The sequence below is a fragment of the Carettochelys insculpta genome, chromosome 1 (genome assembly GCF_033958435.1).
Source record: "Carettochelys insculpta isolate YL-2023 chromosome 1, ASM3395843v1, whole genome shotgun sequence".
Classification (NCBI taxonomy): Eukaryota; Metazoa; Chordata; order Testudines; family Carettochelyidae; genus Carettochelys; species Carettochelys insculpta.
The window spans coordinates 134,344,594-134,368,106 of record NC_134137.1 but is presented as its reverse complement, the minus strand read 5'-3'; the positions used below and the strand labels follow the sequence as shown (position 1 = coordinate 134,368,106).

Here is a 23,513-nt window from a genome sequence, read left to right as displayed (position 1 = left end):
CAATCTAATTCTTGATCTTCCCCCCCACCCCTCCACTCTCTGATTTGCTCACCTTGATTATCTTTTTCTGATTTGTCCTCCTGGCTTACTGTTTTTGGTTCTCTGTGTCTTAAATATTGAGTCTGTTCTGGTCTGGCTATGGTCTGAAGAAATGGGTCTGTCCCACAAAAGCTCACCGAATAAACTATTTTGCTAGTCTTTAAAGTGCTACTCGACTGCTTTTTGTTTTGATAGTGTATAGACTAGCACGGCTTCCTCTCTGTTACCACTCTCAGGAGTTAGTCTCAGCCAGCTGGGGAGGCAGGAGGAAGACCAGGGCCCTGGCCCCGGGTCCCTCTCCCCCACCCCAGGGTGGATGGTACTGACTGCTCCTGAGTACCCTGCTGCCAAGAGAGCAAGCTTACAAGGGGGTTGTATGATCATCTTGCCACATTGGACCCACTATACCTTGGCTTCTTTCACTGTCTCTATGCAACTCTTTGCCAGTGTGAATTCACCTGCATAAGTGTGAGAGTACAGGAAGGTATGAGTGTGTGCTTGAAAGCCACATCCCCTTTTTCCTTTGCTCTAATAGTAGCATTAATAAAATACATATGAGTGTATCCCTGGAATGGTCAGCAATGGAAATAAAGGTAACAACCTAAGGCTCATTGGTTCTCAAGGAAAAAACAAAACTCAATTTAGTTATATAAAAGGAAAGTCATTACACAATATTTTTAATCTTGGATTGTTCGCGATAAAAACTGTAATATAGATTGGAAAATACAGGATATTTAATCAAAACCAATACTCTATTACAATGTGCTTTATTGAAACCCATTTTAAAAATCGCTGAGGAAGCATTAATGTCATTGGAACACACTGTCAAGAGAACAAAGAGCAACAAGACCCTTCTAGCTCTGGAACAGCTTATGAGAAGGGAAAAGTGAGCTCAACATATTGGGAAGAGAGTACACTTGTGGGGAGGTGGTATATTCATTTATTAAACAGCTCTGCTATCAGCCACCAAAAGGCTCTATCTTTTAACACAAAGCTGTCTAGATAAGAGAGCTACTGTGATTTCTAATAACAAGGTTTTCAATTTTGCAGCTCCTGGGATTGACATCCTAGTCTCACACATTGCTCTTCTTCTATGTTGACAACTAGTTCTTCTGTCATCAGTACTGCCTTAGTATTTAGTACCCTGACAAGTCGCAAATTCAAAACACTCAGCCTCCGGAGCCTGCAAATCCTATTCCCTAGAAGTTAAACATCAGAAGCATAGGACCCTCACTAACAGCTACATGAACTAACAGTGGGTGAAGGTTTGTAGAAAATTATAACAACAAAAAAAAAAGACAAACCACTCAAAATAATCTATAAAAATTGGCTGTGGTAGGAGTGTAGTGGGTTGGAAGCCCCAGGTTAGCTGAACAGAGGGCATGCTGTCTGTTGGCTTTTCACACCTGTGAGCCAACAAAGTCTTAAAATTCATAAGTTGATCACTATGGTTCATTTCCCTGTGCTCTACTTATGTATTTTTGCTGAAAAGTTCCCTGCTATTTTTAATAAAAGTTCTCTCTCCTGCTAGGCTGCCCTCAAGTAAACTTGGTTATAATGATCATGGACACAGTAAACAGGTCTTTAGAGTGAAAATGTTTATGTGCCAAGTAAACATTGTCTGGAACTGGTCTAATAGCAATTACGTACTAAACAAATGACTTACCAAGTGGGGGAGTGGTACTCAGGGAATGGCAAATAATTATGAGATTATTATTTAGTCATTGTTTAGGACTGTTGAACTATGGAAAATATATTTATGAACAAGTTACTCAATAGCTGATTTGAAAGATTTAAAATGAAGAACATACAAATATAATTCAAGCAGTTCCTGTGGGAAGTAATTCTATAAGGCACATAAGCAGCCAGCTACGTATCTTGTGAGACAGGATTAAAATTTTAAATATGAGGGCTCATGCTGGTGAGTGGCAGTCACCTTTCCCTTCACTTGTACATCCCATAGTCATACTAAGTCACGTCAATGGGAATGAACATAACCAAACAGCACTTACCGAAGTAACAGTTGCTCAGCCAGCTTTGTATCAGTAAAAATATGGAGAACTGAGTGAAATATGCCAACTGTTTGATATAATTTATTCATAATAGCAATATAGCAAAGGACTTTTATCAACACTTCTTTTCTAGGAAACTGCCCAATGCACACGCGCAATGAAAGTCTCTCAAAGTCTTTTTAAAAGCTGTGATCAAACTGAAAAAGGCAGATTCTAGGGTAAGGTATTGTCATGTGAGTCACCTGTGCACAGCAGTGTAAAGTGAAAGGGTACAGGTTTTGAGAAAGGTAGCTATTTATTGTTCTCTCAACTCATAGAATCATAGAACACTAGGACTGGAAGGGACCTCGAGAGGCCATCGAGTCCAGCTCCCTGCCCCAATGGCAGGACCAAGTACTGTCTAAACCATCCCTGATAGACAGCTATCTAACCTGTTCTTAAATATCTCCAGCGATGGAGATTCCACAACCTCCCTTGGCAATTTATTCCACTGTTTGACCACCCTGACAGTTAGGAACTTTTTCCTAATGTTCAACCTCAACCTCCCTTGCTGCAGTTTAAGTCCATTGCGTCTTGTTCTATCCTCAGAGGCCAAAAAGAACAAGTTTTCTCCCTCCTCCTCATGACACCCTTTTAGATACCTGAAAACCACTATCATGTCTCCCCTCAATCTTCTCTTTTCCAAACTAAACAGGCCCAATTCTTTCAGCCTTTCTTCATAGGTCACATTCTCGAAACCTTTAATAATTCTTAAAACAAAAAGCAGTCAAGTAACACTTTAAAGACTAGCAAAATAGTTTATTAGGTGAGCTTTCGTGGGACAGACCCACTTCTTCAGACCATAGCCAGACCAGAACAGACTCAATATTTAAGGCACAGAGAACCAAAAACAGTAAGCAAGGAGGACAAATCAGAAAAACATAATCAAGGTGAGCAAATCAGAGAATGGAGGGGTGGGGGAGGAGGTCAAGAATTAGATTGAACCAAGTATGCAGACGAGCCCCTTTAGTGACTCAGAAAGTTCCCATCACAATTTAAACCATGTGTTAATGTGCCAAATTTGAATATGAAGGCCAGCTCGGCTGCTTCCCTTTCCAGAACGGTGCGATAATTCTTCTTCAGTAACACACATACCTCTAGGTCATTGACAGAATGCCCCATTCCATTAAAATGTTGACTAACTGGTTTGTGGATCTGGAGTGTTCTGATGTCCGTTTTGTGCCCACTGACCCTTTGTCTAAGGGATTTAGCCTGTCCAATATACAAAGCATCTGGGCATTGTTGCCAACAATTATTGCCAACAATGCCCAGATGCTCTGTATATTGGACAGACTTCTAACTCCCTTAGATAAAGGGTCAATTGGCACAAAACAGACATCAAAACACTCCAGATCCACAAACCAGTTAGTCAACATTTTAATGGAATGGGGCATTCTGTCAATGACCTAGAGGTATGTGTGTTACAGAAGAAGAATTATCGCACCGTTCTGGAAAGGGAAGCAGCCGAACTGGCCTTTATATTCAAATTTGGCACATTAACACATGGTTTAAATCGTGATGGGAACTTTCTGAGTCACTATAGGGGCTCGTCTGCATACTTGACTCAATCTAATTCTTGATCTCCCCCCCCACCCCTCCATTCTCTGATTTGCTCACCTTGATTATGTTTTTCTGATTTGTCCTCCTTGCTTACTGTGTTTGGTTCTCTGTGCCTTAAATATTGAGTCTGTTCTGGTCTGGCTATGGTCTGAAGAAGTGGGTCTGTCCCACGAAAGCTCACCTAATAAACTATTTTGCTCGTCTTTAAAGTGCTACTTAACTGCTTTTTGTTTTGATAGTGTATAGACTAGCACGGCTTCCTCTCTGTTAATAATTCTTGTCGCTCTTTTCTGGACCCCCTCTAATTTATCCACATTTTTCTTGAACTGCAGTGCCCAGAACTGGACACAATACTCCAGCTGAGGCCTAACCAGCAGAGTAGAGCGGAAGAATGACTCCTCGTGTCTTGTTCACAACACACCTGTTAATGCATTCCAGAATCAAGTTTGCTTTTTTTTTTTTTTTTTTTTTTTGCAACAGCATCACACTGTTGACTCATATTTAGCTTGTGGTCCACTATAATCCCTAGATCCCTTTCTGCTGTAGTCATTCCTAGACAGTCTCTCCCCATTCCGTATGTGTGAAACTGATTGTTCCTTCCCAAGTGGAGCACTTTGCATTTGTCCTTATTAAACTTCATCCTGTTTACCTCAGACCATTTCTCCAATTTATCCAGATCATTTTGAATATTGACCCCATCTTCCAAAGCAGTTGCAACCCTCCGAACTTGGTATCATCTGCAAACTTTCTATGCCATCAAGCATACTTTCTATGCCCATATCTACATCACTGATGAAGATAATGAACAGAACAGGTCCTAACACAGACCCCTGCGGAACCCCACTTGTTATACTTTTCCAGCAGGATTGAGAACCATTAAGAACCACTCTCTGGGTATGATTATCCAGCCAGTTATGCATCCACCTTATAGTAGCCTCATCTAAATTGTATTTGCCTAGTTTTTTTTATAAGAATATCATGTGAGACCGTATTAAATGCTTTACTAAAGTCTAGGTATACCACATCTACCGCTTCTCCCCTATCCACAAGGCTCATTACCCTACCAAAGAAAGCTATCAGATTAGTTTGACATGATTTGTTCTTTACAAATCCATGCTGGCTGTTCCCTATCACCTTACCACCTTCCAAGTGCTTGCAGATGATTTCTTTAATTACCTGCTCCATTATCTTTCCTGGCACAGAAGTTAAGCTGACTGGCCTGTAGTTTAATGGGTTATTCTTATTCCCCTTTTTATAGATGGGTACTATATTTGCCCTTTTCCAGTCTTCTGGAATCTCTCCTGTCTCCCATGATTTTCCAAAGATGATAGATAAAGGCTCAAATACCTCCTCTATCAGCTTCTTGAGTACTCTAGGATGCATTTCATCAGGCCCTGGTGACTTGCAGACATCTAATCTTTCTAAGTGATTTTTAACTTGTTCTTTTTTTATTTCAACTTCTAACCCTACCCTTTTCCCGCTAGCATTCACTATGTTGGGCACTCCTTCATCAGACTTCTCAGTGAAGACTGAAACAAAAAAGCCATTGAGCATATCTGCCATTTCCAAGTTCCCTGTTACTGTTTCTCCCTCCTCACTGAGCAATGGGCCTACCCTGTCCCTGGTCTTCCTCTTGGTTCTAATACATTTGTAAAAAACATTCTTATTTCCCTTTATGCCTGTAGCTAGTTTGAGCTCATTTTGTGCCTTAGCCCTTCTAATCTTGCTTCTGCATTCTTGTGTTGTTTGCCTATATTCTTCCTTTGTAATTTTTCCTTGTTTCCATTTTTTATACGATTCCTTTTTTATTTTGAGATCATGCAAGATCTCCTGGTTAAGCCAAGGCGGTCTTTTGCCATATTTTCTATCTTTCCTATGCAGTGGGATAGCTTGATTTTGGGCCCTTAATAATGTCCCTTTGAAAAACTGCCAACTCTCCTCAGCTGTTTTTCCCCTCAATTTTGCTTCCCATGGGACCTTACCTACCAGCTCTCTGAGTTTACCAAAATCTGCCCTCCTGAAATCCATTATCTCTATTTGGCTATTTTCCCTTCTACCCTTCCTTAGAATTGTGAACTCTATGGTTTCATGACCACTTTCACCCAAGCTGCCTTCCACGTTCAAGTTCTCTCCCAATTCCTCCCTATTTGTTATAATCAAATCTAGAACAGCTTCCCCCCCCGCCCCCGGTAGCTTTTTCAACTTTTTGAAATAAAAAATTGTCTCTAATACAATCCAAAAACTTACTGGATAGTCTGTGCCCTGCTGTATTAGTTTCCCAACATATATCCGGATAGTTGAGGTCCCCCATCACCACCAAATCCGGGGCCCTGCATGACTTTGTTAGGTGTTTGAAAAGCGCCTCATCCACCTCTTCCACCTGGGTAGGCGGCCTGTAGTAGACTCCTAGCAGGACTTCACCCTTGTTTTTTACCCCTCTTAGTCTAACCCAGAGACTCTCAACACGTCCATCTCCTACGTCCATCCCCACCTCAGTCCAAGTGTGTACATTTTTAATATATAAGGCAACACCTCCCCCCTTTCTTCCCTGTCCATCCTTCCTAAGCAGGCTGTACCCTTCAATACCAACATTCCAATCATGTGTATTATCCCACCAGGTTTCCATGATGCCAATGATGTCATAGTTGTATTTATTTATTTGCACTTCCAGTTCTTCCTGATTATTACCCATACTTCTTGCATTCGTATATAGGCATCTAAGATATGGATTTGATCTTACCTCCCTGTTTTGCCCTGACCCTCTTTTTACTCTATATTGTTGCCCATGCTGCCTCCCATTTCTGACCCACCTCCCAGGTTTCCATGTTCTCCACTTAGCTGTGGGCTTTGCTCCCCTGCCCCCATAGAACCTAGTTTAAAGCCCTCCTCACTAGGTTAGCCAGTCTGTGTTCAAATATGGTCTTTCCCGTCCTCGAAAGGTAAACACCCATCTCTGTCTAGTAGTCCTTCCTGGAATACCATCCTGTGGTCGAGGAAGCCAAAGCCTTCCTGGCAACACCATCTTCAAAGCCAGACATTCACCTCTAGGATGCACCTGTCTCTGCATGGGCCCCTACCACTGACAGGCAAGACTGAGGAAAATACCACCTGTGCCCCAAACGCCTTCACCCGTGCCCCCAGAGCCCTGAAGTCACTCTTGACCTGCTCAGCATCACATCTCGCAGTATCATTAGTGCCCACATGGATGAGAAGCATGGGATAGTAGTCAGAGGGCCTGATAATCCTCAACAACACCTCCGTAACGTCATCTTAATGCTTTTCACTATATTCGAAGGTGCCAGAGCGGGACAGGTATTACATTCACTACAAAACATCTTTTCTAAACCCCTCTGACAGGTGGAATGCTTGACAACATATGTGCAATTATAAACAAACCTCACTTTGGGAACCAGTCACTTGACTTCAGCGTATCTACAGGTTGCACCTCCAAAAAACAGCACTCTTGTGTCTAGCAACGTGTGTCACCCAGCAAGACCACAGATGCTCCTGGACGAGAGAGCTCTGCAGCAGAAGGGGAGGCAGCCATCTGCAAGGAGGCAGGCAGCCCAGGGCCAGAGCCCTGTGGCAGCCCACTGCAGCAAAGAGCCAGGGCCAGGCTAGGCACAGACTGGAGCCCAACTGCAGCACCGGCTGCGGCTGGAGCTCCAGGTAAAGGGCGAGTGGGAACCCCACTGCAGCCCTGCAATGCCCAGGGCTGGGGCTAGAGCTCTGGGGCTAGAGCTCTGGGGCCAGAGGGAAACCCACTGCAGCCCCACAAAGCTCCAGGATGGGGATGGAGCCCCACAGTAGCTAGGTACGGGCTGAGGCCCTAGCCCCACAGCACGTGGGCAAGGAGGTGGAATGGGGAGAAGCCAAGGCACTTGGGGCCATGGCAGGGGACCTCCCCTGATCCAGCAAATTCTCTCATTTGGGACTGGACAGGTCTTGACCATGCTAGACCAGGGAGGTGCAACCTGTACTTCTAGTCAAGGGAGGGAAAGGCTAAAAATGAATGAAATCCTAGCCCCAGTGAAGTCAATTGGAGTTTTGTCACCGTTTTCAAAAGAGACCAAGATTTGCCCCCAGGTATTATGCCCTGTACTCAGTTTTCCCCCTGTTGGAGAAATGCAAGATGAGTTACGATCCAGGCTCCTTATACAGGATGTTCTCCAGCAGCACAGGAGTGCAGCAGGGGAAATGAGCCACCTCTAGCCAATACAATCAGCCAAGCAGGCATGGCATTCTTCTTAAAAATCCATTAATTGTGCCAACAGAAGATATCAATGTGCATCTGTTCTCTCGCCTTTTACACAATGCTCAGCAGTTGCTTATTGTAAGATGTCAAGGTTTCCACTTGAACCATACTCGACCTGCTCAAAGGCTACGTAACTCTACAAAGGTCAATACCTAGCTACACCTACTACTGGGGCACTTTTAGAAGTATTTCATCAATAATATGGGTGCCTTCTTTTGGACATATAAGCCAATAGTCACACATTCAAACGATATTTCATGTAGTGCAATATTACTGCAGCAAATTTACAGCCCTTAAAATGCCAAGTGACAGATAAAGGTTAAGCCAGAAGTGCCTGCCAGTATTTAGATGCCTAAAAATAAGCATGGCTTTCCAAATACCAATGCCATGATGTATCACTTTCTCCTCACTTCAGTGTGAACAGGCAGGAAAGCAGGACGATGGAGTATGCCCAGGAGAGAGGAAAGACCCCATTCGGATGCCCAACATAAGCTGGGAAATCTCACTTCCCTTTTGTTTTACATTTGTGAGATGACCTTGGAAGCAGAAGACCTACTGCCTTTTCAACATGAGAGGTGAGACTGCAGAGGAGCTAAATGCATCACCTCTTGTTTGCATGCAATTACTTATACTCCAACACAAAAAACATCCCAGCACACGATAGTAACACAAGTGCTTTAAAACAAACACCTTACAAGGGTGCTGTAATTATCCCAAACCCAAACATTGCACACTAAGAAAATTCAGAGAAAATGTTGCCCTTAACTCCAAGTATAAAAATGCAGAGTTAGGGTACATAAACAGCCTTAATTCTCCTCCTTGGCATCACCATCCAGTAAACATGATTACAATTAAGGCATTCGGTATTTGTGGTCCCAGACTAAACTCAAGTAATTTTTGAGGCTGCTAGGGGGTTGCGCTTGTTCCCCCACCACCCCTGGCCAATATTCCCCTTCTTGGTGTCAATATAGGCATGTCACTAAAGTGTCACACAAGTCAAGAGGTGAAATCTTGGCCTCACTTAAGTGGTCATTTCCCAGGATTTCATCCAAGATCAGTGCTCCGAAAGGACAACAGTTGTTGTCAAATATATGGTAGTGGTTTGCAGACTACAGTACCCTCTTTCAGAAGTCTGATTTGTTTCGCATACTCCAAGGCTAACAGCACGCTATTTCTGAAAAATTGCTTATTTTACAATAAATGGTAAAAATCAGAAAGTAAATCAACTGGAATATGACTATTACAGTTACATTTCAGTTCATATTAGAGAGAGCAGAATAAACAAGTCATTATATGAAATTTTAGTTTGTACTGACTTCACTGGTGCTTTTTTATGTCATCTGTTGTAAAACTATGCATAGATCTAGATCAGTTGATGTACCCCTTGGAAGGCCTCCGCACACTCCTCCTTGAGAACCACTGCTGTAGCAGTAAAAACATGGATTTACTTTGGTTCTGGAGCACAAGAAAGCAAGTAGTGTTTCCTTTTTTGTGCTCTCAACAAGGGGAAGAGATTAGGCCAGGCTTTTTGAAGCCTGAGTTTAGTGGAAGCAGATGATGGCAGGAAGATGGCTGCAGGAGATAAGTGGTAACAGAGAGCGACTAGGTCACGTCATCACCATCATGAAGGAGGAGAGGAGTCTCTCTTTTACCTTGTGTGAGACAAGATTGAGTCTTCCTTAAGGGAATCTCAGAGCATTCCCATATTTCTAGATTAATGATGTAGCCCAACACAATTCTGGAGGAGCCATTTCCTTGCACTGTATTCTGCTACTCTGTTGTCCCTTTTCACTCGTGGCAAGATCTGCCACCAAAACGTAGGCCTCAGACAGCATCCATTGGAAGGACTAGAGAATCTATTTGGACAACTTATAAATAGAAAGTTTCATTCTCACACACACACTCCCTACATCTAATTTTAGCAAGCATAAACTTTTAGCTTTACACATCCCAAAAGGAAATACTTTAAGGCCCACTAACAGAGGATATTGCAAAGGCCAAGACTGTAACAGAGTTCAAAGAAGGACCACATAAGTTCACAGAGTTTAGGTCCATCAATGGCTATTAGCCCAGAGGGGCAGGCATGGTATGCCTACATTTTGTTTGCTAGAAGGTGGGAATGGGCAACAAAAGATGGATCACTTGTTGATCACCTGTTCCGGCGACTCCTTCTGAAGAAGCTGGCATTGGCCACTGTCAGAAGACAAGACACTGGGCTAGATGGACTTCTGGTCTGATTCAATATGCCCACTGTTTTATACTGTACTAACAGCAAAGGAAGTCCCTCACTCAGAGAGTCTGGCATTTAATTAACACAATAGGCAAAAATGAATAGAGAGAAGGGTGGAAAAGAGAACTTGCATAACATAAGCCAGACATGTGCACCTCTTGCAGGTTCTGCGTTACAGCAAAGAACTGTGTTGTTTAAATAACTTAGTACATCCAAACAAACAAGAAATATTGGATTTTGTCACTGGCTATCTGTCTAACTGTTAACAACTGACAGCATCTCATAGACATTACCACAGAAGTGCATTGAAAAGAGATCTGAAGGACAAAGTAGTAACATTGCAGACCAGTTCCAAGAAGTTTGATCAAGTGACTTAGGGTACTTTAAAAAGATGCAGACAAATTTATCATCTTTTTACTGGAGTGCCAGGTTCAACATACTCAAGAGATAGTCAAAACTATCATTAAAATATAAGGATATCTCTGAAAGCTCCACTCAGAGGCAATAGCTGCTGAATCAAAAAGGATATTAGAAAGTCCTATCACTCTCCATTCCTAAACTCCATTCCAGTACAGCAGAATGACTGATGTATTATATTTTCCCATATAAGTAATACTGAACCAAATAAAACACACACACTTTTCCTGGTGGATATATCCCATTTGGCAAGACATTTATTGCTAGAGAAGCAATAAAAAGCCTCATCGAAAGGCCAATGTGTGACCAGTTAAGGCTGTATTCTAAAAAGGGCAGTGTGAGAACTGATGTTAACATACTCAATAATTCTGTACTAAATTTAATGGAGTTTAAGGGTCTTTCAAACAACCTAACTGGCAGCACTAGCATCTAAAAAGTCTTTCAGACCTCACCAGATGTGTGTCGTTAAAACTTGGTTGGCAATTCTCCTGATGATGAAACTAGAGGAGAATCCAGCTCCTACAAAAAAGTTGGAACTGCATGTCTAAAAGAGGTGAACATTTTTGTACCAAGTAAGCAAGCAAATATGACTGAACACATATAGGAAGCAGATCTCTCAAATAAATCTAATCCTTATGGTCACTCTTTTTTCATTACTCACTCTGAGGAATTCCACAAGTCCCAAGCCAACTTACTGCTTTTCTACAAGCTGTAAGCTACAGTGCTTAAGACCAGATAATGTCTGTGAGCCAACATATGTTTCTCATGATACCTTAGGTACAAGCCCCTTGGTCTTCATCCATCTTGACAGTGAAGGTGTGACAATAGCATGATTGGTGTGACAGGCTGGGGCCAGGAAAGGAGAGGCAGGAGTAAAAACAGAGCAGAGACAGAGCTGACAATCAAAGTGGGCGCAGCTGAGGAGTAGGCTGCCCTAAATTAATTAGGGCCAGCTGATCCTACTCAGAGCTACCTTTATAACCCCTTCTCCACATAAAAAAGGGAAGAAGGATTCTTTCGAAGATGGGATTTGCTTTTGAAAGAGCAGAGTCTACACTGGTTTTCTTCTTTTGAAATTAGAGTATGCAAATGAGGTGCCAGATATGCAAATCTGCGCCTCATTTGCATTTTCAATGTCCCTTATTTGCATACCTCTTTCGAAAGAGGAATGCAAGTGTAGACATAGCCTCAGAGGAACACCAGAGACCACAAAAGAGGAGCCTCGGCAACCTGGGGGGGCTCACTGCCCCAATCCAGGGGCGGCCTGAAGCTCCACCAGAGACTGGGAGGAACTGGTCAGCCAGATAAGCCAAACAAAGGAGGGGACTTGCTGCCATGGCTACCACTAGTGGAAGGAGGTACCAGGGGGAATCATCTGGGGAAGTGGCCCAGGGAGAGGAGCTGCAGGGGCAAGGGGAGTAAGCCCTCACTGGTAACGGCCATCCAGGGTCCCTGGGCTGGAACCTGGAACAAGTGGGTGGGGACCGGTTTCCCCCCAGGCCACCCGCTAAGCCCCAACAAAGGTAACAGGGTTCATATGGTGGTGCCAGCAGACTAAACAGAGGACCTGGGGCCCAGGAATGAGACTGACTCTGCCACATTGGGCATACTCATGCCACCTTAAATCTAGCTAGCCTGGATAACAAATACAGTATAGATGCAGCAGCACGAGCTTCAACACAGGTTAGTGTCCAAGTATCAACCTGTGCTATAATCACACCTTTTCTGCCCCTGGAATGACAATAATCACTTCTGAAATGTCCTCCCTGCTGGAAAGGCATCTTAAAACAGGCTCTCAAAGCAACCTTATCGCATACAGTTTAGTGCAATTCTTCACGTAAAATGCTTAAACTGGCCAGTGCTAACTTTATAAGTGAAAAATAAGATTCTAGGTTGGGTTTGTGGATTATTCATTTCAATTCCCAACTCCCATCTTCATCTTCTCAATAATTAAACCAAACGAGCAGGACTCAGAATGACTAGAAGCACTGTTGGCTCTGCAACAGATGGAGGAAAAACAAAGACAAGTATGTGGTTCCTGGACCGCTGCCATAGCTTAATCAACAAAAACATGCACCCACTTTAGCTATGAGGAAATATGTTTTACAACGGACAAGTGTTGTTTGAAAAACTTCTTATGAGGAACTGCTCATTGCTGGAAATTTAATTTTACACATTTGTTTAGACAAGGCTATCCGAAGCATAAAGGCAACTGATAAACTTTTTGACTATACTTAGCATTTGCGGATTTTGTGAGAACATGAACCCAACAATAAAGCCAGAGAAGCTAAACAGCTGCAGAGCCAATATAGCACTTGTTGGTTCAGATACAGAACAAGAGCAACCATAACTGGTTTAAAGAATCATTGTATTTTAACAATGGTGTGTTACTCCTCCTAGCACAGGGACACGTTACGTACATAGATGCTGTAACCAAGTACAATGCAATATCTATGCAATATGGGAAAGCAAATGCTATACAAAGTGGTTGTTGTGTTTATATTAGCAGTGGTAACCTACCTACTCTTAGTGTTACTTAAACAATGGTATCTCCACTAAAAAAGCAAGTTATGTCAACAATGAAGTACACAATGGTCCCAAATCTGTTACCATATATAGGCTGGTTTAAGCCTGGATTAATGCCACTGAAGTCAGTTGAGTGGCAAGTGAGATAAATATCAGTTCTAGGGACTATAAAGCACAAGAATATTCTGGTACTGTAATGCAAACAGAAATTCAAAAGGTAAACAGTTGCTTGCCAAGCTATACAGATTCCTCTGTGGCCTCCTGTCATTGTGGGTATACCTACACTTGAAGCTAGGGGTGTGATTCCCAACTCACACAGACACACGTGTTCTAGCTCTCATCAAATTAGCTTGCTAAAAACAGCAGTCAGGAAAGCACCGGCAGCAGAGAGGGGCCACACAGGCCAGCTAGACCTGGCCAAAGATACAAAATAGCCTCGCTCACGTTTTAAGGGAGAAAACATCTAGTCTGTTTACCAAAGTGTTATTTACTCCCTGGGCCAGAAGGCTGAGACTGATCAGAAACACAACAAATGGGGCAGCAGACAGGATGAAAGAGGAAAAGCAGCTTTAAAAGGACATGTCTACACTTGAAAATCTACTGAAATAGCTACTCCATAAAAACAGAAACACCTGGGGTTTACACCAAAATGATTACTTTGGAATAGCTATTTCAACAGGTTTCTTAGTAGAGGCAAACAATTCTGAATTTCTGCATGCATTGCTCATTCTGAAGATTAACCTCAGCAAATTACAAATTCAGACAATCATCCTCACCACAGCACTCAGGCTTCCCTTTTGCTTGTTCAGTAAGAGTAAGAATTACCAGACCCAGGTCAAATTATTGATCCATCAAGTTCTACAACCTTCCTCCACTAGCAATCAACACCCTGTGTTTCAGAAGAAAAGCAATGCCATTGGGCACCTGGACAATCATGAAATGCTGTACATGAATGGAAGCTATCTTTCACTGGCCACATGCAGGAGGCTACTTATCCCCTGAAACACAAGAGACTTTGGGCCCAGCAGGGTCTTAAAACCTGACCAATATCTGCAATTGGATGCAGTCTTTGTACGAATAAAAAGTGCACAACAAACAGGAACAAAGAAGTCTCACTACTCCCACACTTTTTAAAAAATACCATTTATATAAACACGATTCTCCAGAATGCGGTACAGTGGGATAACCATTCTTCTTAAGTACCATTCTAACTTTGGTCACACGCATCACAGGAGACTTTTAACATGCAGTTATTTTGTTTAGCTCTTAGCCTGCAAGAGGGCAACTGTTTCTGAGTTCAATATCAGCCACAGAAAGGCTCCTCAATGGGTTACATCCAGATCTCGCCATCAAAACAACACAGAATTTTTAAAAAAAATTACTTCACTTACTGTGACACAAGCATCAAGAGTTTCACGGCCTGAACTGCTACTTCATGGTCTTTATCCAGAGTCATGGACACCATTCGATCCTAATGGATGTAAAACAACAATAAAGTTGTAACACGCTTTGTTCTGGATAAATATATATTGTGCTAGATCATCTTCACTAATAATGAAGGGGCTTATTTATTTTGTAATAATTCTTTCCTCAGATACCTAAGGCAACTTGCTTACTGCCAAGATTTTCCATCTCCCTTGAAAAGAGTACGTTACATTTTTGAGTTAAATGACTAATATGAAATTTATGTAGATTCAATTGTGGCTTCACAAGAAACTAGCTGCCACTTACAAATTAAGAATGATGTGGCACTTGTTTGTAAAATGAAGAACAATGGTCCAAACCACATTAGTAACAAGATGCTAACACAGGGCAAGTTCCAAGCTACAAGTCTTACATAACTAATTTCTCTACTCAAAAGTGGGGGGAAAAAAAATGGATGCCACAACCCTGCTAAAAAATAAGTCTTGAATTACGTCTGCTCAATAGTGCACAGCAGTACTACACAGACTAGGGTCGAAGTACAGAGTATTGCTGTAAAACTGTACAATATGGATTGAATTCAGATAGGCAGAATTTATTCCCTCAGAATGAAACATGGCTACAACTTGAGAATTATGACCTTCCTCTTTCAGAAAGCTCTATAGGACTTTTAATGACAATGAAGAGCTAAGTCCTTTGTTGTGCGTGACATTCAAAAGACTCTACCGTCAGGCTTCAGCAGCAGGGTATGCTCTGATTGGAGCACTGGCTCAGTTCTCAGAAGGAAGAGTGCCACCTAGGGAGTTGCAATACCACTTCCTGAAGCTCCTGCGACCTTTTTCCTCCAGTATTGACACGCCCCAAACCCTGGCTAGTTAGTGACGGTTGATGAGATCAGAATCTAAGTTGACATTAAAAAGTGGAGTGCTACTGCCTGCAACATAATCAGTGCAGTGTGCTAGAGGGACCGTGGCCTCCACTCGGCTCACCCACAAGACGCTCTGAGGCGATTCATTTACTGCCTAGCATTTGACTTGCTCAGAATGGGGATCAGAAATCTTTCTACAAAGTTCACAGAGTAGCACCGGATCAGCACAGAGCCACACATTCTGATGGTCGATGCAGAATCACCCAATCCAACACCAAAGATAAAAAACTAGTTTTGAGGCAGACGAAAGAACAGAAAATATCTTCGGGATGCCCAGCAGGCTTGCCAAAAGAATCCTGGCCAAGGCGCTGGAGGTGGCTGCCAACCCCACTTCATTCATTAGCCAAAGCAAAACCAGAACATTCTCGCGAATGAAGGGAAATATCCCTCAACCTCTGCCACCTAATAACTCTCGTCCATGCAAGGGAGTAAAAGGCAAACTCTGCTCAAAATATGGGCTCTTGTGTAGTTAGCCAAAGCAGACTTAAAAGAGAATGGTAAATCCATTTACCTTAAATCTGCTAGTAAAGAGATCCATTTTGGACACCAGCTCTTTTCTGTTATAAATACCTTGCAGTCCCAGAAGACACTTCAGCCGCACTTCAGGTTGCTATAAGACAAAAAGGAATCTGCTAGTACTGACTAATCTTTAGCATTAATGCTATTTACTACAAGATATAATGCTCACCCTGTGGTAAAGGAAGCCCTATAAATGCCTACACATAATAAGCAACAACTGCCTCACTCCTCATTAGCAGATAGTTCTGTACTTATGTATTTACATATGCCTAATAGCATTAATGGGTCAAACTGAGAGACGCTCTCTAAGCTCCTTTTGAACATCCACATAACTTAACAATCAATTACTAATGGAAGTGCAAGGAGTCCAAGATCCTGTCATTCACTTGCCCACAGTGTTGGAAGGTGACAGTCAGGAAGCCATTTATGGCAGGCCAGGTTATATCAGTTAGCTATTTTCATTTTTCTTGGAACACTTGTCTCAGACAGAAGTTAAACCAACTTAAGAGCCTCTTTCAACCCCACGACTAAATGATCCAAATTAAAGGATAAAATGTATGCAAGTTATAAAATACTAAACCAGCATAAGTCAGTACAAGGGAGTTTGGGTTGATGCCGAGACAGCCTGTGAAGGTTTTATGTTATACTATCTAGAGGCCCCTATGCCTACCCTACATGGAAAAATTAAGCAGCAGAAATGTAGCACTTTAAGACTAATACAATGATTTATTCGGTGATGAGCTTTTGTGGGACAGACCCATTTCATCAGATCAATTTCATTACTTTGCATTAAAAATTCAAAAGAACCCTGGGCAGCCCAGTTTAATACATGATATCAACAGACTCTGATTATTCCTAGAATTACCTCTACTCACAATTAGGGTTACACACAGCCTGCTGACATGTTAATAAACCCAAGAGCCCTCACCTACCCTGAGTGCTAAACCACATCTGAGTTCATGTTGGTTAAGATGTGTTCAAGCATGATACAATTTTCCAGGGCTGACAAGTCCTCAGGCTCCCTTATGTGTTTGGCTAACAAATATAGTTGGTTTATACCAAAAATATTTATGGACTTCATAAAGATTTACTTCATTTGTTTCTCTGTAAGCCGATACCACTACTTACAATGGTTGTATAAAGAGTGCCCTTTCCCTAGGCTTTAAAATGCCTCAGGTGTAATACTGCAACTTTAAAAGGTCAAAACCTTTCCGAATATTCAGACAGTCATTCCGGGGCTCTAACAGAATTCACTGAGTTCTGCGGCACTCTTGTGGAACAGGGTCTCTGCAGAGCCCCCATATTAAATTGCAGTCTTTTATTCGCTATCATCTCCTACGCGTCTCAGTGTTTTGTTTTATTCCCATTTCTCCCTCTAACATGGCAGAAAAAAAATACAAGAAACCTGAGAAGTACAGACCTCCTCCAAGCAGGCTATCCATTACTACAAACTTCCCATTCTCCTGCTTACGATGGAATGCAAAGGATGCCAGGCAGCAGCAGGCTTTAACTTATGAGACTGTGTAAGGTGTTTAGTTCTACACATAAAACGAAGGCTCATCAAAGAATACAGACACTGATTTTCCAATTGGCTCCACACTCATCAGGCACACTTCTTGAAATATGCTCATCACTGTAAAATTGAAGGCGGTCATGTCAAACTCGCAGCCGGGGGCCGCACATGGCCCAACTTTTTTTTTTTGCAGCCTGTGACTAGAGGTTAATAAAACATCTAAGTGCAGCCCGTCTGGTCACACACCCTTCTCTGGCACACACACACACACACACACACAAGTGGCAGGGGGCGGGACAAACACCAATCCCAACTCCTCAGGCTGGCCATGTGCAGCACATGCATATGTTTCTCCTTCAGTGGAACTGAAAGAAAATCTCCTTCCTAGACTTTGGACAACAGCCACAGAATCTACGAGATCCTGACTTGGTCTCCATCCCCAACAATCCTTCCCCTGCTGGGGGCCACCTGTCCCACCCAGCACCCCTTTCCTTTCTCCCTGTTTCCTCTGTGCAAGAAAAAAACATTGGACTATGATGTCTTCTATCAGAGTGGTAGCCGTGTTAGTCTGTATCGTCAAGAACAACAAGAAGTCCTGTGGCACCTTATAGATTAATAGATATTTTGGAGCAAAGCTTTCGTGGGCAAAGACCCTCTTTATCATATGCACGCATCTGATGAAGCAGGTCTTTGCCCATGAAAGCTTATGCTCCAAAACATCTGCTAGTCTACAAGGTGCCACAGGACTCCTTGTTGTTCTCTGTGATGCCATCTGTGGCTCACTGAAAGGGGCTGGAGGAAAGGGGAATTTTTAACCTCCATAGCTGCGTCTACACGTGCACGCTACTTCGAAGTAGCAGCAGTAACTTCGAAATAGCGCCCGTCACGTCTACACGTGTTGGGCGCTATTTCGAAGTTGAAATCGACGTTAGGCGGCGAGACGTCGAAGTCGCTAACCCCATGAGGGGATGGGAATAGCGCCCTACTTCAACGTTCAACATCGAAGTAGGGACGTGTAGACGATCCGCGTCCCGCAACATCGAAATAGCGGGGTCCTCCATGGCGGCCATCAGCTGGGGGGTTGAGAGATACTCTCTCTCCAGCCCTTGCGGGGCTCTGTGGTCACCGTGGGCAGCAGCCCTTAGCCCAGGGCTTCTGGCTGCTGCTGCTGCAGCTGGGGGTCCGTGCTGCATATACAGGGTCTGCAACTAGTTGTTGGCTCTGTGTATCTTGCACTGTTTAATGAAAGTGTGTCTGGGAGGGGCCCTTTAAGGGAGCGACTTGCTGTTGAGTCCGCCCCGTGACCCTGTCTGCAGCTGTGCCTGGCTCCCTTATTTCGATGTGTGCTACTTTGGCGTGTAGACGTTCCCTCGCTGTGCCTATTTCGATGTTGGGCTGAGCAACGTCGAAGTTGAACATCGACGTTGCCAGCCCTGGAGGACGTGTAGACGTTATTCATCGAAATAGCCTATTTCGATGTCGCAACATCGAAATAAGCTATTTCGAAGTTGGGTGCACGTGTAGACGTAGCCCATATGAGGAGAGAGGATGCTCTTGGGACAGGGGAGGGGTTGCACTGTGTTGTACCCACCCTGTAAAAGGTGAGAGGGAAATACATAAAATCAGCCAAAGCATCGTTCAAACCTGGTCACAATGATTGACAAAGCAAACCCTGTACAACGGAAATGTTCCAACTTAAGCACACCCTTTAGTGACATAACTTCAGGGTGTCCCAGCAGTGAGCTGGTGGTGATGAGTTTCTCTTGGCCCTAATCTTCATTCTGAGTTTGTACATCTCCATTCCCCCTCTGATAGCACTGATTTAAATTAACTATTGCTCTTGTTCCTTCCAGCCGCAAATTTCAAAGCCCACTCATGTTGGGAACTCCTGACTTCCCTGTGCAGTAGGTTATCCTCATTTTTAAAGATAATGAAACTGACAGCACAGAGAGTGTAGAGATAGCCATAGAACGCTGGTGCCCTGACACCTGACTTTGCATGTTCGCTGCAAAACTATCTGTTCCTTCTTTCTTTGAGCTGTTTTGGCTTTTCTGATTTGGCTTTTCTCCCTAGTCCGCTTTTATCATCAGTGTTTTCTCTCTCCCTTCTTCCCTCACTGCTAGGTGTGTCTTTTCTCAAATTTTATGAATGATTACTAAAACTATAAAACAATAAAATTCATATTAAGTATTAAATTATCAATTAAAATTATTGTATTATATTCAAACAAGACCTGAAAAAAATATTGTAATGCATACCTAAAACATAATCTATAATAATAAATATAAAGGAATTCCTGATAGAAGTATGTTTTCTTTGGTGGCCCTGAAAGCTATCAGTTCTTGTTTGTGTGGCCCTCAGTTGGATTTGAGTTTGACACGCCTGATCTAAGGCCTTGTTTCCACAGGTGGACTGCGACACCTGTTATAGTTTCTTACTCGATGAGAGCCCATATTTGTTACTTATCACAGGCTATTGCCTGGCACACCACGGATAAGAGCATATCAAGCTTATAAACACTCTCCGAAAAGCCAAGCTACTTCAATCCTCACCTGAGCCACCCTCAGTATTCCTTTCCTGGGCTTTAATCCTGAATAAAGAGTATATCTGTGCTAAATTTAAGTTGTGCTGGTTGTGTCAAATGGTGAGATATCGATTAGAGCACAGAGAGAAATCGCCGTCATTTGCACATGTCAGTCAGGCACTATTTGAGCAAAGGTCTGCAGATACAAAAAGTCAATAGGTAAAACCACACCACCTGCCTTTCATAATCTCCCTTCCCACCTCAGGTCTCTCAGTTTTAACTCTATATGCATATGTATTTATGGCCGTGTCGAAACACCCCCTCCCTTTTGGAAGGTGTATGTAAATCTGTGCGATTGAAATTGAAGATGAGGCTGGGATTAAACTATCCCGCGCCTGTTTTGCATATTCCTGCAAAATGCAGATATTGGCATTGCTATCAGTCAACTGCATGGAGATGAAATCCAGAGGTCTTCTCATCTTATCTCACAGTTTTTGATGCAGTGACTGCTTCCAGCTAATAAACATTTTTTAAAGCAGCTGTTTCCAGTCTCTGGTAAAAGACAGCAGATGGGTTGTGGACTCTAGCCAAAGACACCAAATTTCCGTTATTTTCATATTGTACTGAACAGACAGCAGTCACATATGCTAAGAACAAAAAGGGAAATTGTATGTAATTTGAAAGAGCTCTCACCTGACCATACTTTAAAAAGTTATTACAATCTGAGCTGAGAACCTTCTCTAGACTCTGTGGCTGTATATTCACCACACACCACATTCAGCAGCCTAGAATATACATCCAGCTATGTACCACAGTGAAAAATTTCCACATAACAAAGAGCAGCTCCAGCAAAGGGGAGACAGCAGGGAAATGCTTCAGCTTCCCCTGCTGCCAGAGCCTTCTGCTGCATCCAGAGCAGAGGGAAGGTCACAGGAAAAGGTTGTGCTTTTTCCCCCAATGCCTCTCCCATTGCTAGAGCCTTTTGCCACTGCTAGAGTCTTTTTCCCTGTGACGAGAAGGGCTCTAGTAGTGGGGAGATGACAGCTTTTCCTCACTGCCTGCCCACAGCTGGAGCCTTTCCTGGTGGCAGGGAAGAAGTCCAGCAGTGGACAGCTGCCAGCCTTTCCCCAGGCACCTTCCCCCTCTGTGGAAAAGGCCATCAGCCGGGGCGAGCTGACGGAGCCTTTCCACACTACCAGAGTCTTTGCTCAGGAGAAAGGGTCTGGCAGCAGGACACTACCCTACTAAAAATCAGTATAAACAGAAGGCACAGTTTAGACCAGCAGAAAAAGTTTAGGGGATGTACATAGCCTCAACTTACACCCATCAGGCATGTCATTATTCTACTGAATTAATGTATGCCTCACCATTTAACTCTGCTGTCTACACCCATTTGAGGAGGGCTGTGTAGGCATATATCCTACACGCTGCTAAAAGCATCCTGCCATTTAAATGCACCTTAAAAGTCCTTGTGGGAGAGAGGGTTGTTATTGGTAAGTTAGTCCCTTGTAAAAGACCACTGAACCATTCTTTGTATAGTTATAGCATGAAACAAAAAACAATGTGATTTGTGCACCCTCTGCTGGCTTTGGAGTTAACTAAATTTCTATTCAAAGAACCATGTATCATCATATAAAATAGATCATCCTGATGCACAAGGAAAGGTGTTTTGGTGTTTCTCTGGGGCTATATGAGCTAATTTTATTTATTTTAAAAGATGTCCTACAGAAGTACACAACCATACTCAGTAATTAAACCATTCACAGCAAATACTGCCTCTGCCAGGCTATTGAACATGCACTTCTAAGACTAAGAACTATTTGTCTAACAGGTTAAATAGTAACAGAGAGATAGCCGTGCTAGTCTATATACTATCAAAACTAAAGACTGCTTTTTTTTGTTTGCTACAAGTTAACTTTTTAACAATGTAGACATAGTAGCTGGGTCTACGCTAAAGAGTTTTCTCAACAAAACTTGGGTTTTGTTGACAAAGCTTATGGAGCATCTACACTTAAAATGCATTCTGTCCAGAAACCGTGGACAGAACACATCAGTTTTCTCACGAGAGTTCTGTCACTCCTGTGCGAGGCAGAATGCCTCTGTCGACAAAACTATAGTGGAGAAGCTCCAGAGAGCCCTCTGTCAACAGACAGGGCTTCTGGTTCACCAAGCAGCCCTGTCTGCTGTTCTTCCAGTTGGCCATTCTGTCAAGAGAGGGCCGGGCAGTCTGGCCACTCTCTGCTGACAGAGCAGATTGCTCTTTTGAGCTACTTTTATGTGTACAAGCAATCTGTTGACAGGCTTTGTTGGAAGATATCTTCTGACAGAAACTTCCGTCAACAGATCACTGTAGTGTAGACGCAGCCAATAAGTTTAATCTCTGCTCTAACACATGAAAATTACCAAAGAGAAGCCAGGAACTTTGGGGAAAATAAGAGACTATTTGGAAGATTTTAAGAATATAAAAGATAATTAAAAGAAATGGTTAAGATTTTAAATAATATTCTTCAAATGTTCTACAGTGCTACTTGTTTTCCCATTCAGAAACAAGGAGTATGTTTGTATCTCTGTACAAAATAATATAATTTAACTATGTGACAATTGTCAAAGACAGAAATTTACTATACTTACAAAATTGTACACACCACAGAGGTTACCCACTTGGCATGGATAGGTATCAAAGACTGTCTACCCAATAAAGTGCCGCATCAACCGGGGACTTATACATAACATCCACCAAAATTATACATGTGCACACCATGGATATTTGTTGCATGCTTCCACACAGCTTTCTACTTAAGATGGATGCTAGTACTTAGAGCTGTAATGTTGGGGAACAGATGCCAAGTTGTTTTATGGCCTCCATTTTGTCTTCCCTCCCCAAGATGGCTGCCAGGCCTTGCTTACCTTCTCCTCTCAGGAGAAAAGGCAGGAAAAAAGGAGAAAAGGCTGGTAAGACGGGTCAACATGACCCTAATCTGCCCAGTAACTGGAGAGTTCTTAAGGGGTGGGGACCCACCCCTCAGGGCTCTCTCCATGCATACCACCAGCACAAACGGCAGTGCTAGGGCAACAGCTGGAGGTTGTTAGGCCTTGTAGGCAATCTGGGCAGAGAAGCCAGTCAGCGCTAGGGCAACAGCCAACAGGCTGTTAGGCTACAGTTGACGCAACTGCTAGTGAAACACGCAATTAGTTTAGTTTGGAAGCTGCAGCAGGGCCTGTCTTACCCACACACACCTGCACCACCTCGTTCTCCATCTGCACACCACACACAGAACAGTGTGTTCAAGAACAGAAGAAAGAAGAAGAAAGACTGTCAACTTACCTGGGTCCCTCCACAGTTCCACCCTGTCACTCCTTGTTTCTTTTCCTCACCTGCAAGGCATCTACCTATCCTTCCCTGGACACTGGGATCACAGTAGGACTATTTTGAACCTCCCATTCCTGTTTTGGTTTTGTGGACTCTCGCCAGATCTCATTAAGACACACAGATTTTATGTTTGTGTTCTGAGTTTAGTGTTTTGTTAAA

The 23,513-nt window shown here is 43.0% G+C and overlaps 1 protein-coding gene across 1 annotated transcript in view; it reads right to left on the bottom strand.

The window, feature by feature from the left end:
• The window catches only part of LOC142012321 (cohesin subunit SA-2-like), a 97,286-nt gene that overhangs the window by 42,266 nt on the left and 31,507 nt on the right, over positions 1–23,513 (bottom strand). The window contains exons 11-12 of the mRNA XM_074992257.1: positions 15,940–16,038; positions 14,470–14,549 (exon numbers count right to left, since the gene is read on the bottom strand). Coding sequence (XP_074848358.1) covers positions 14,470–14,549; positions 15,940–16,038 — 179 coding nt within the window. The remainder of the gene's footprint in view (positions 1–14,469; positions 14,550–15,939; positions 16,039–23,513) is intronic.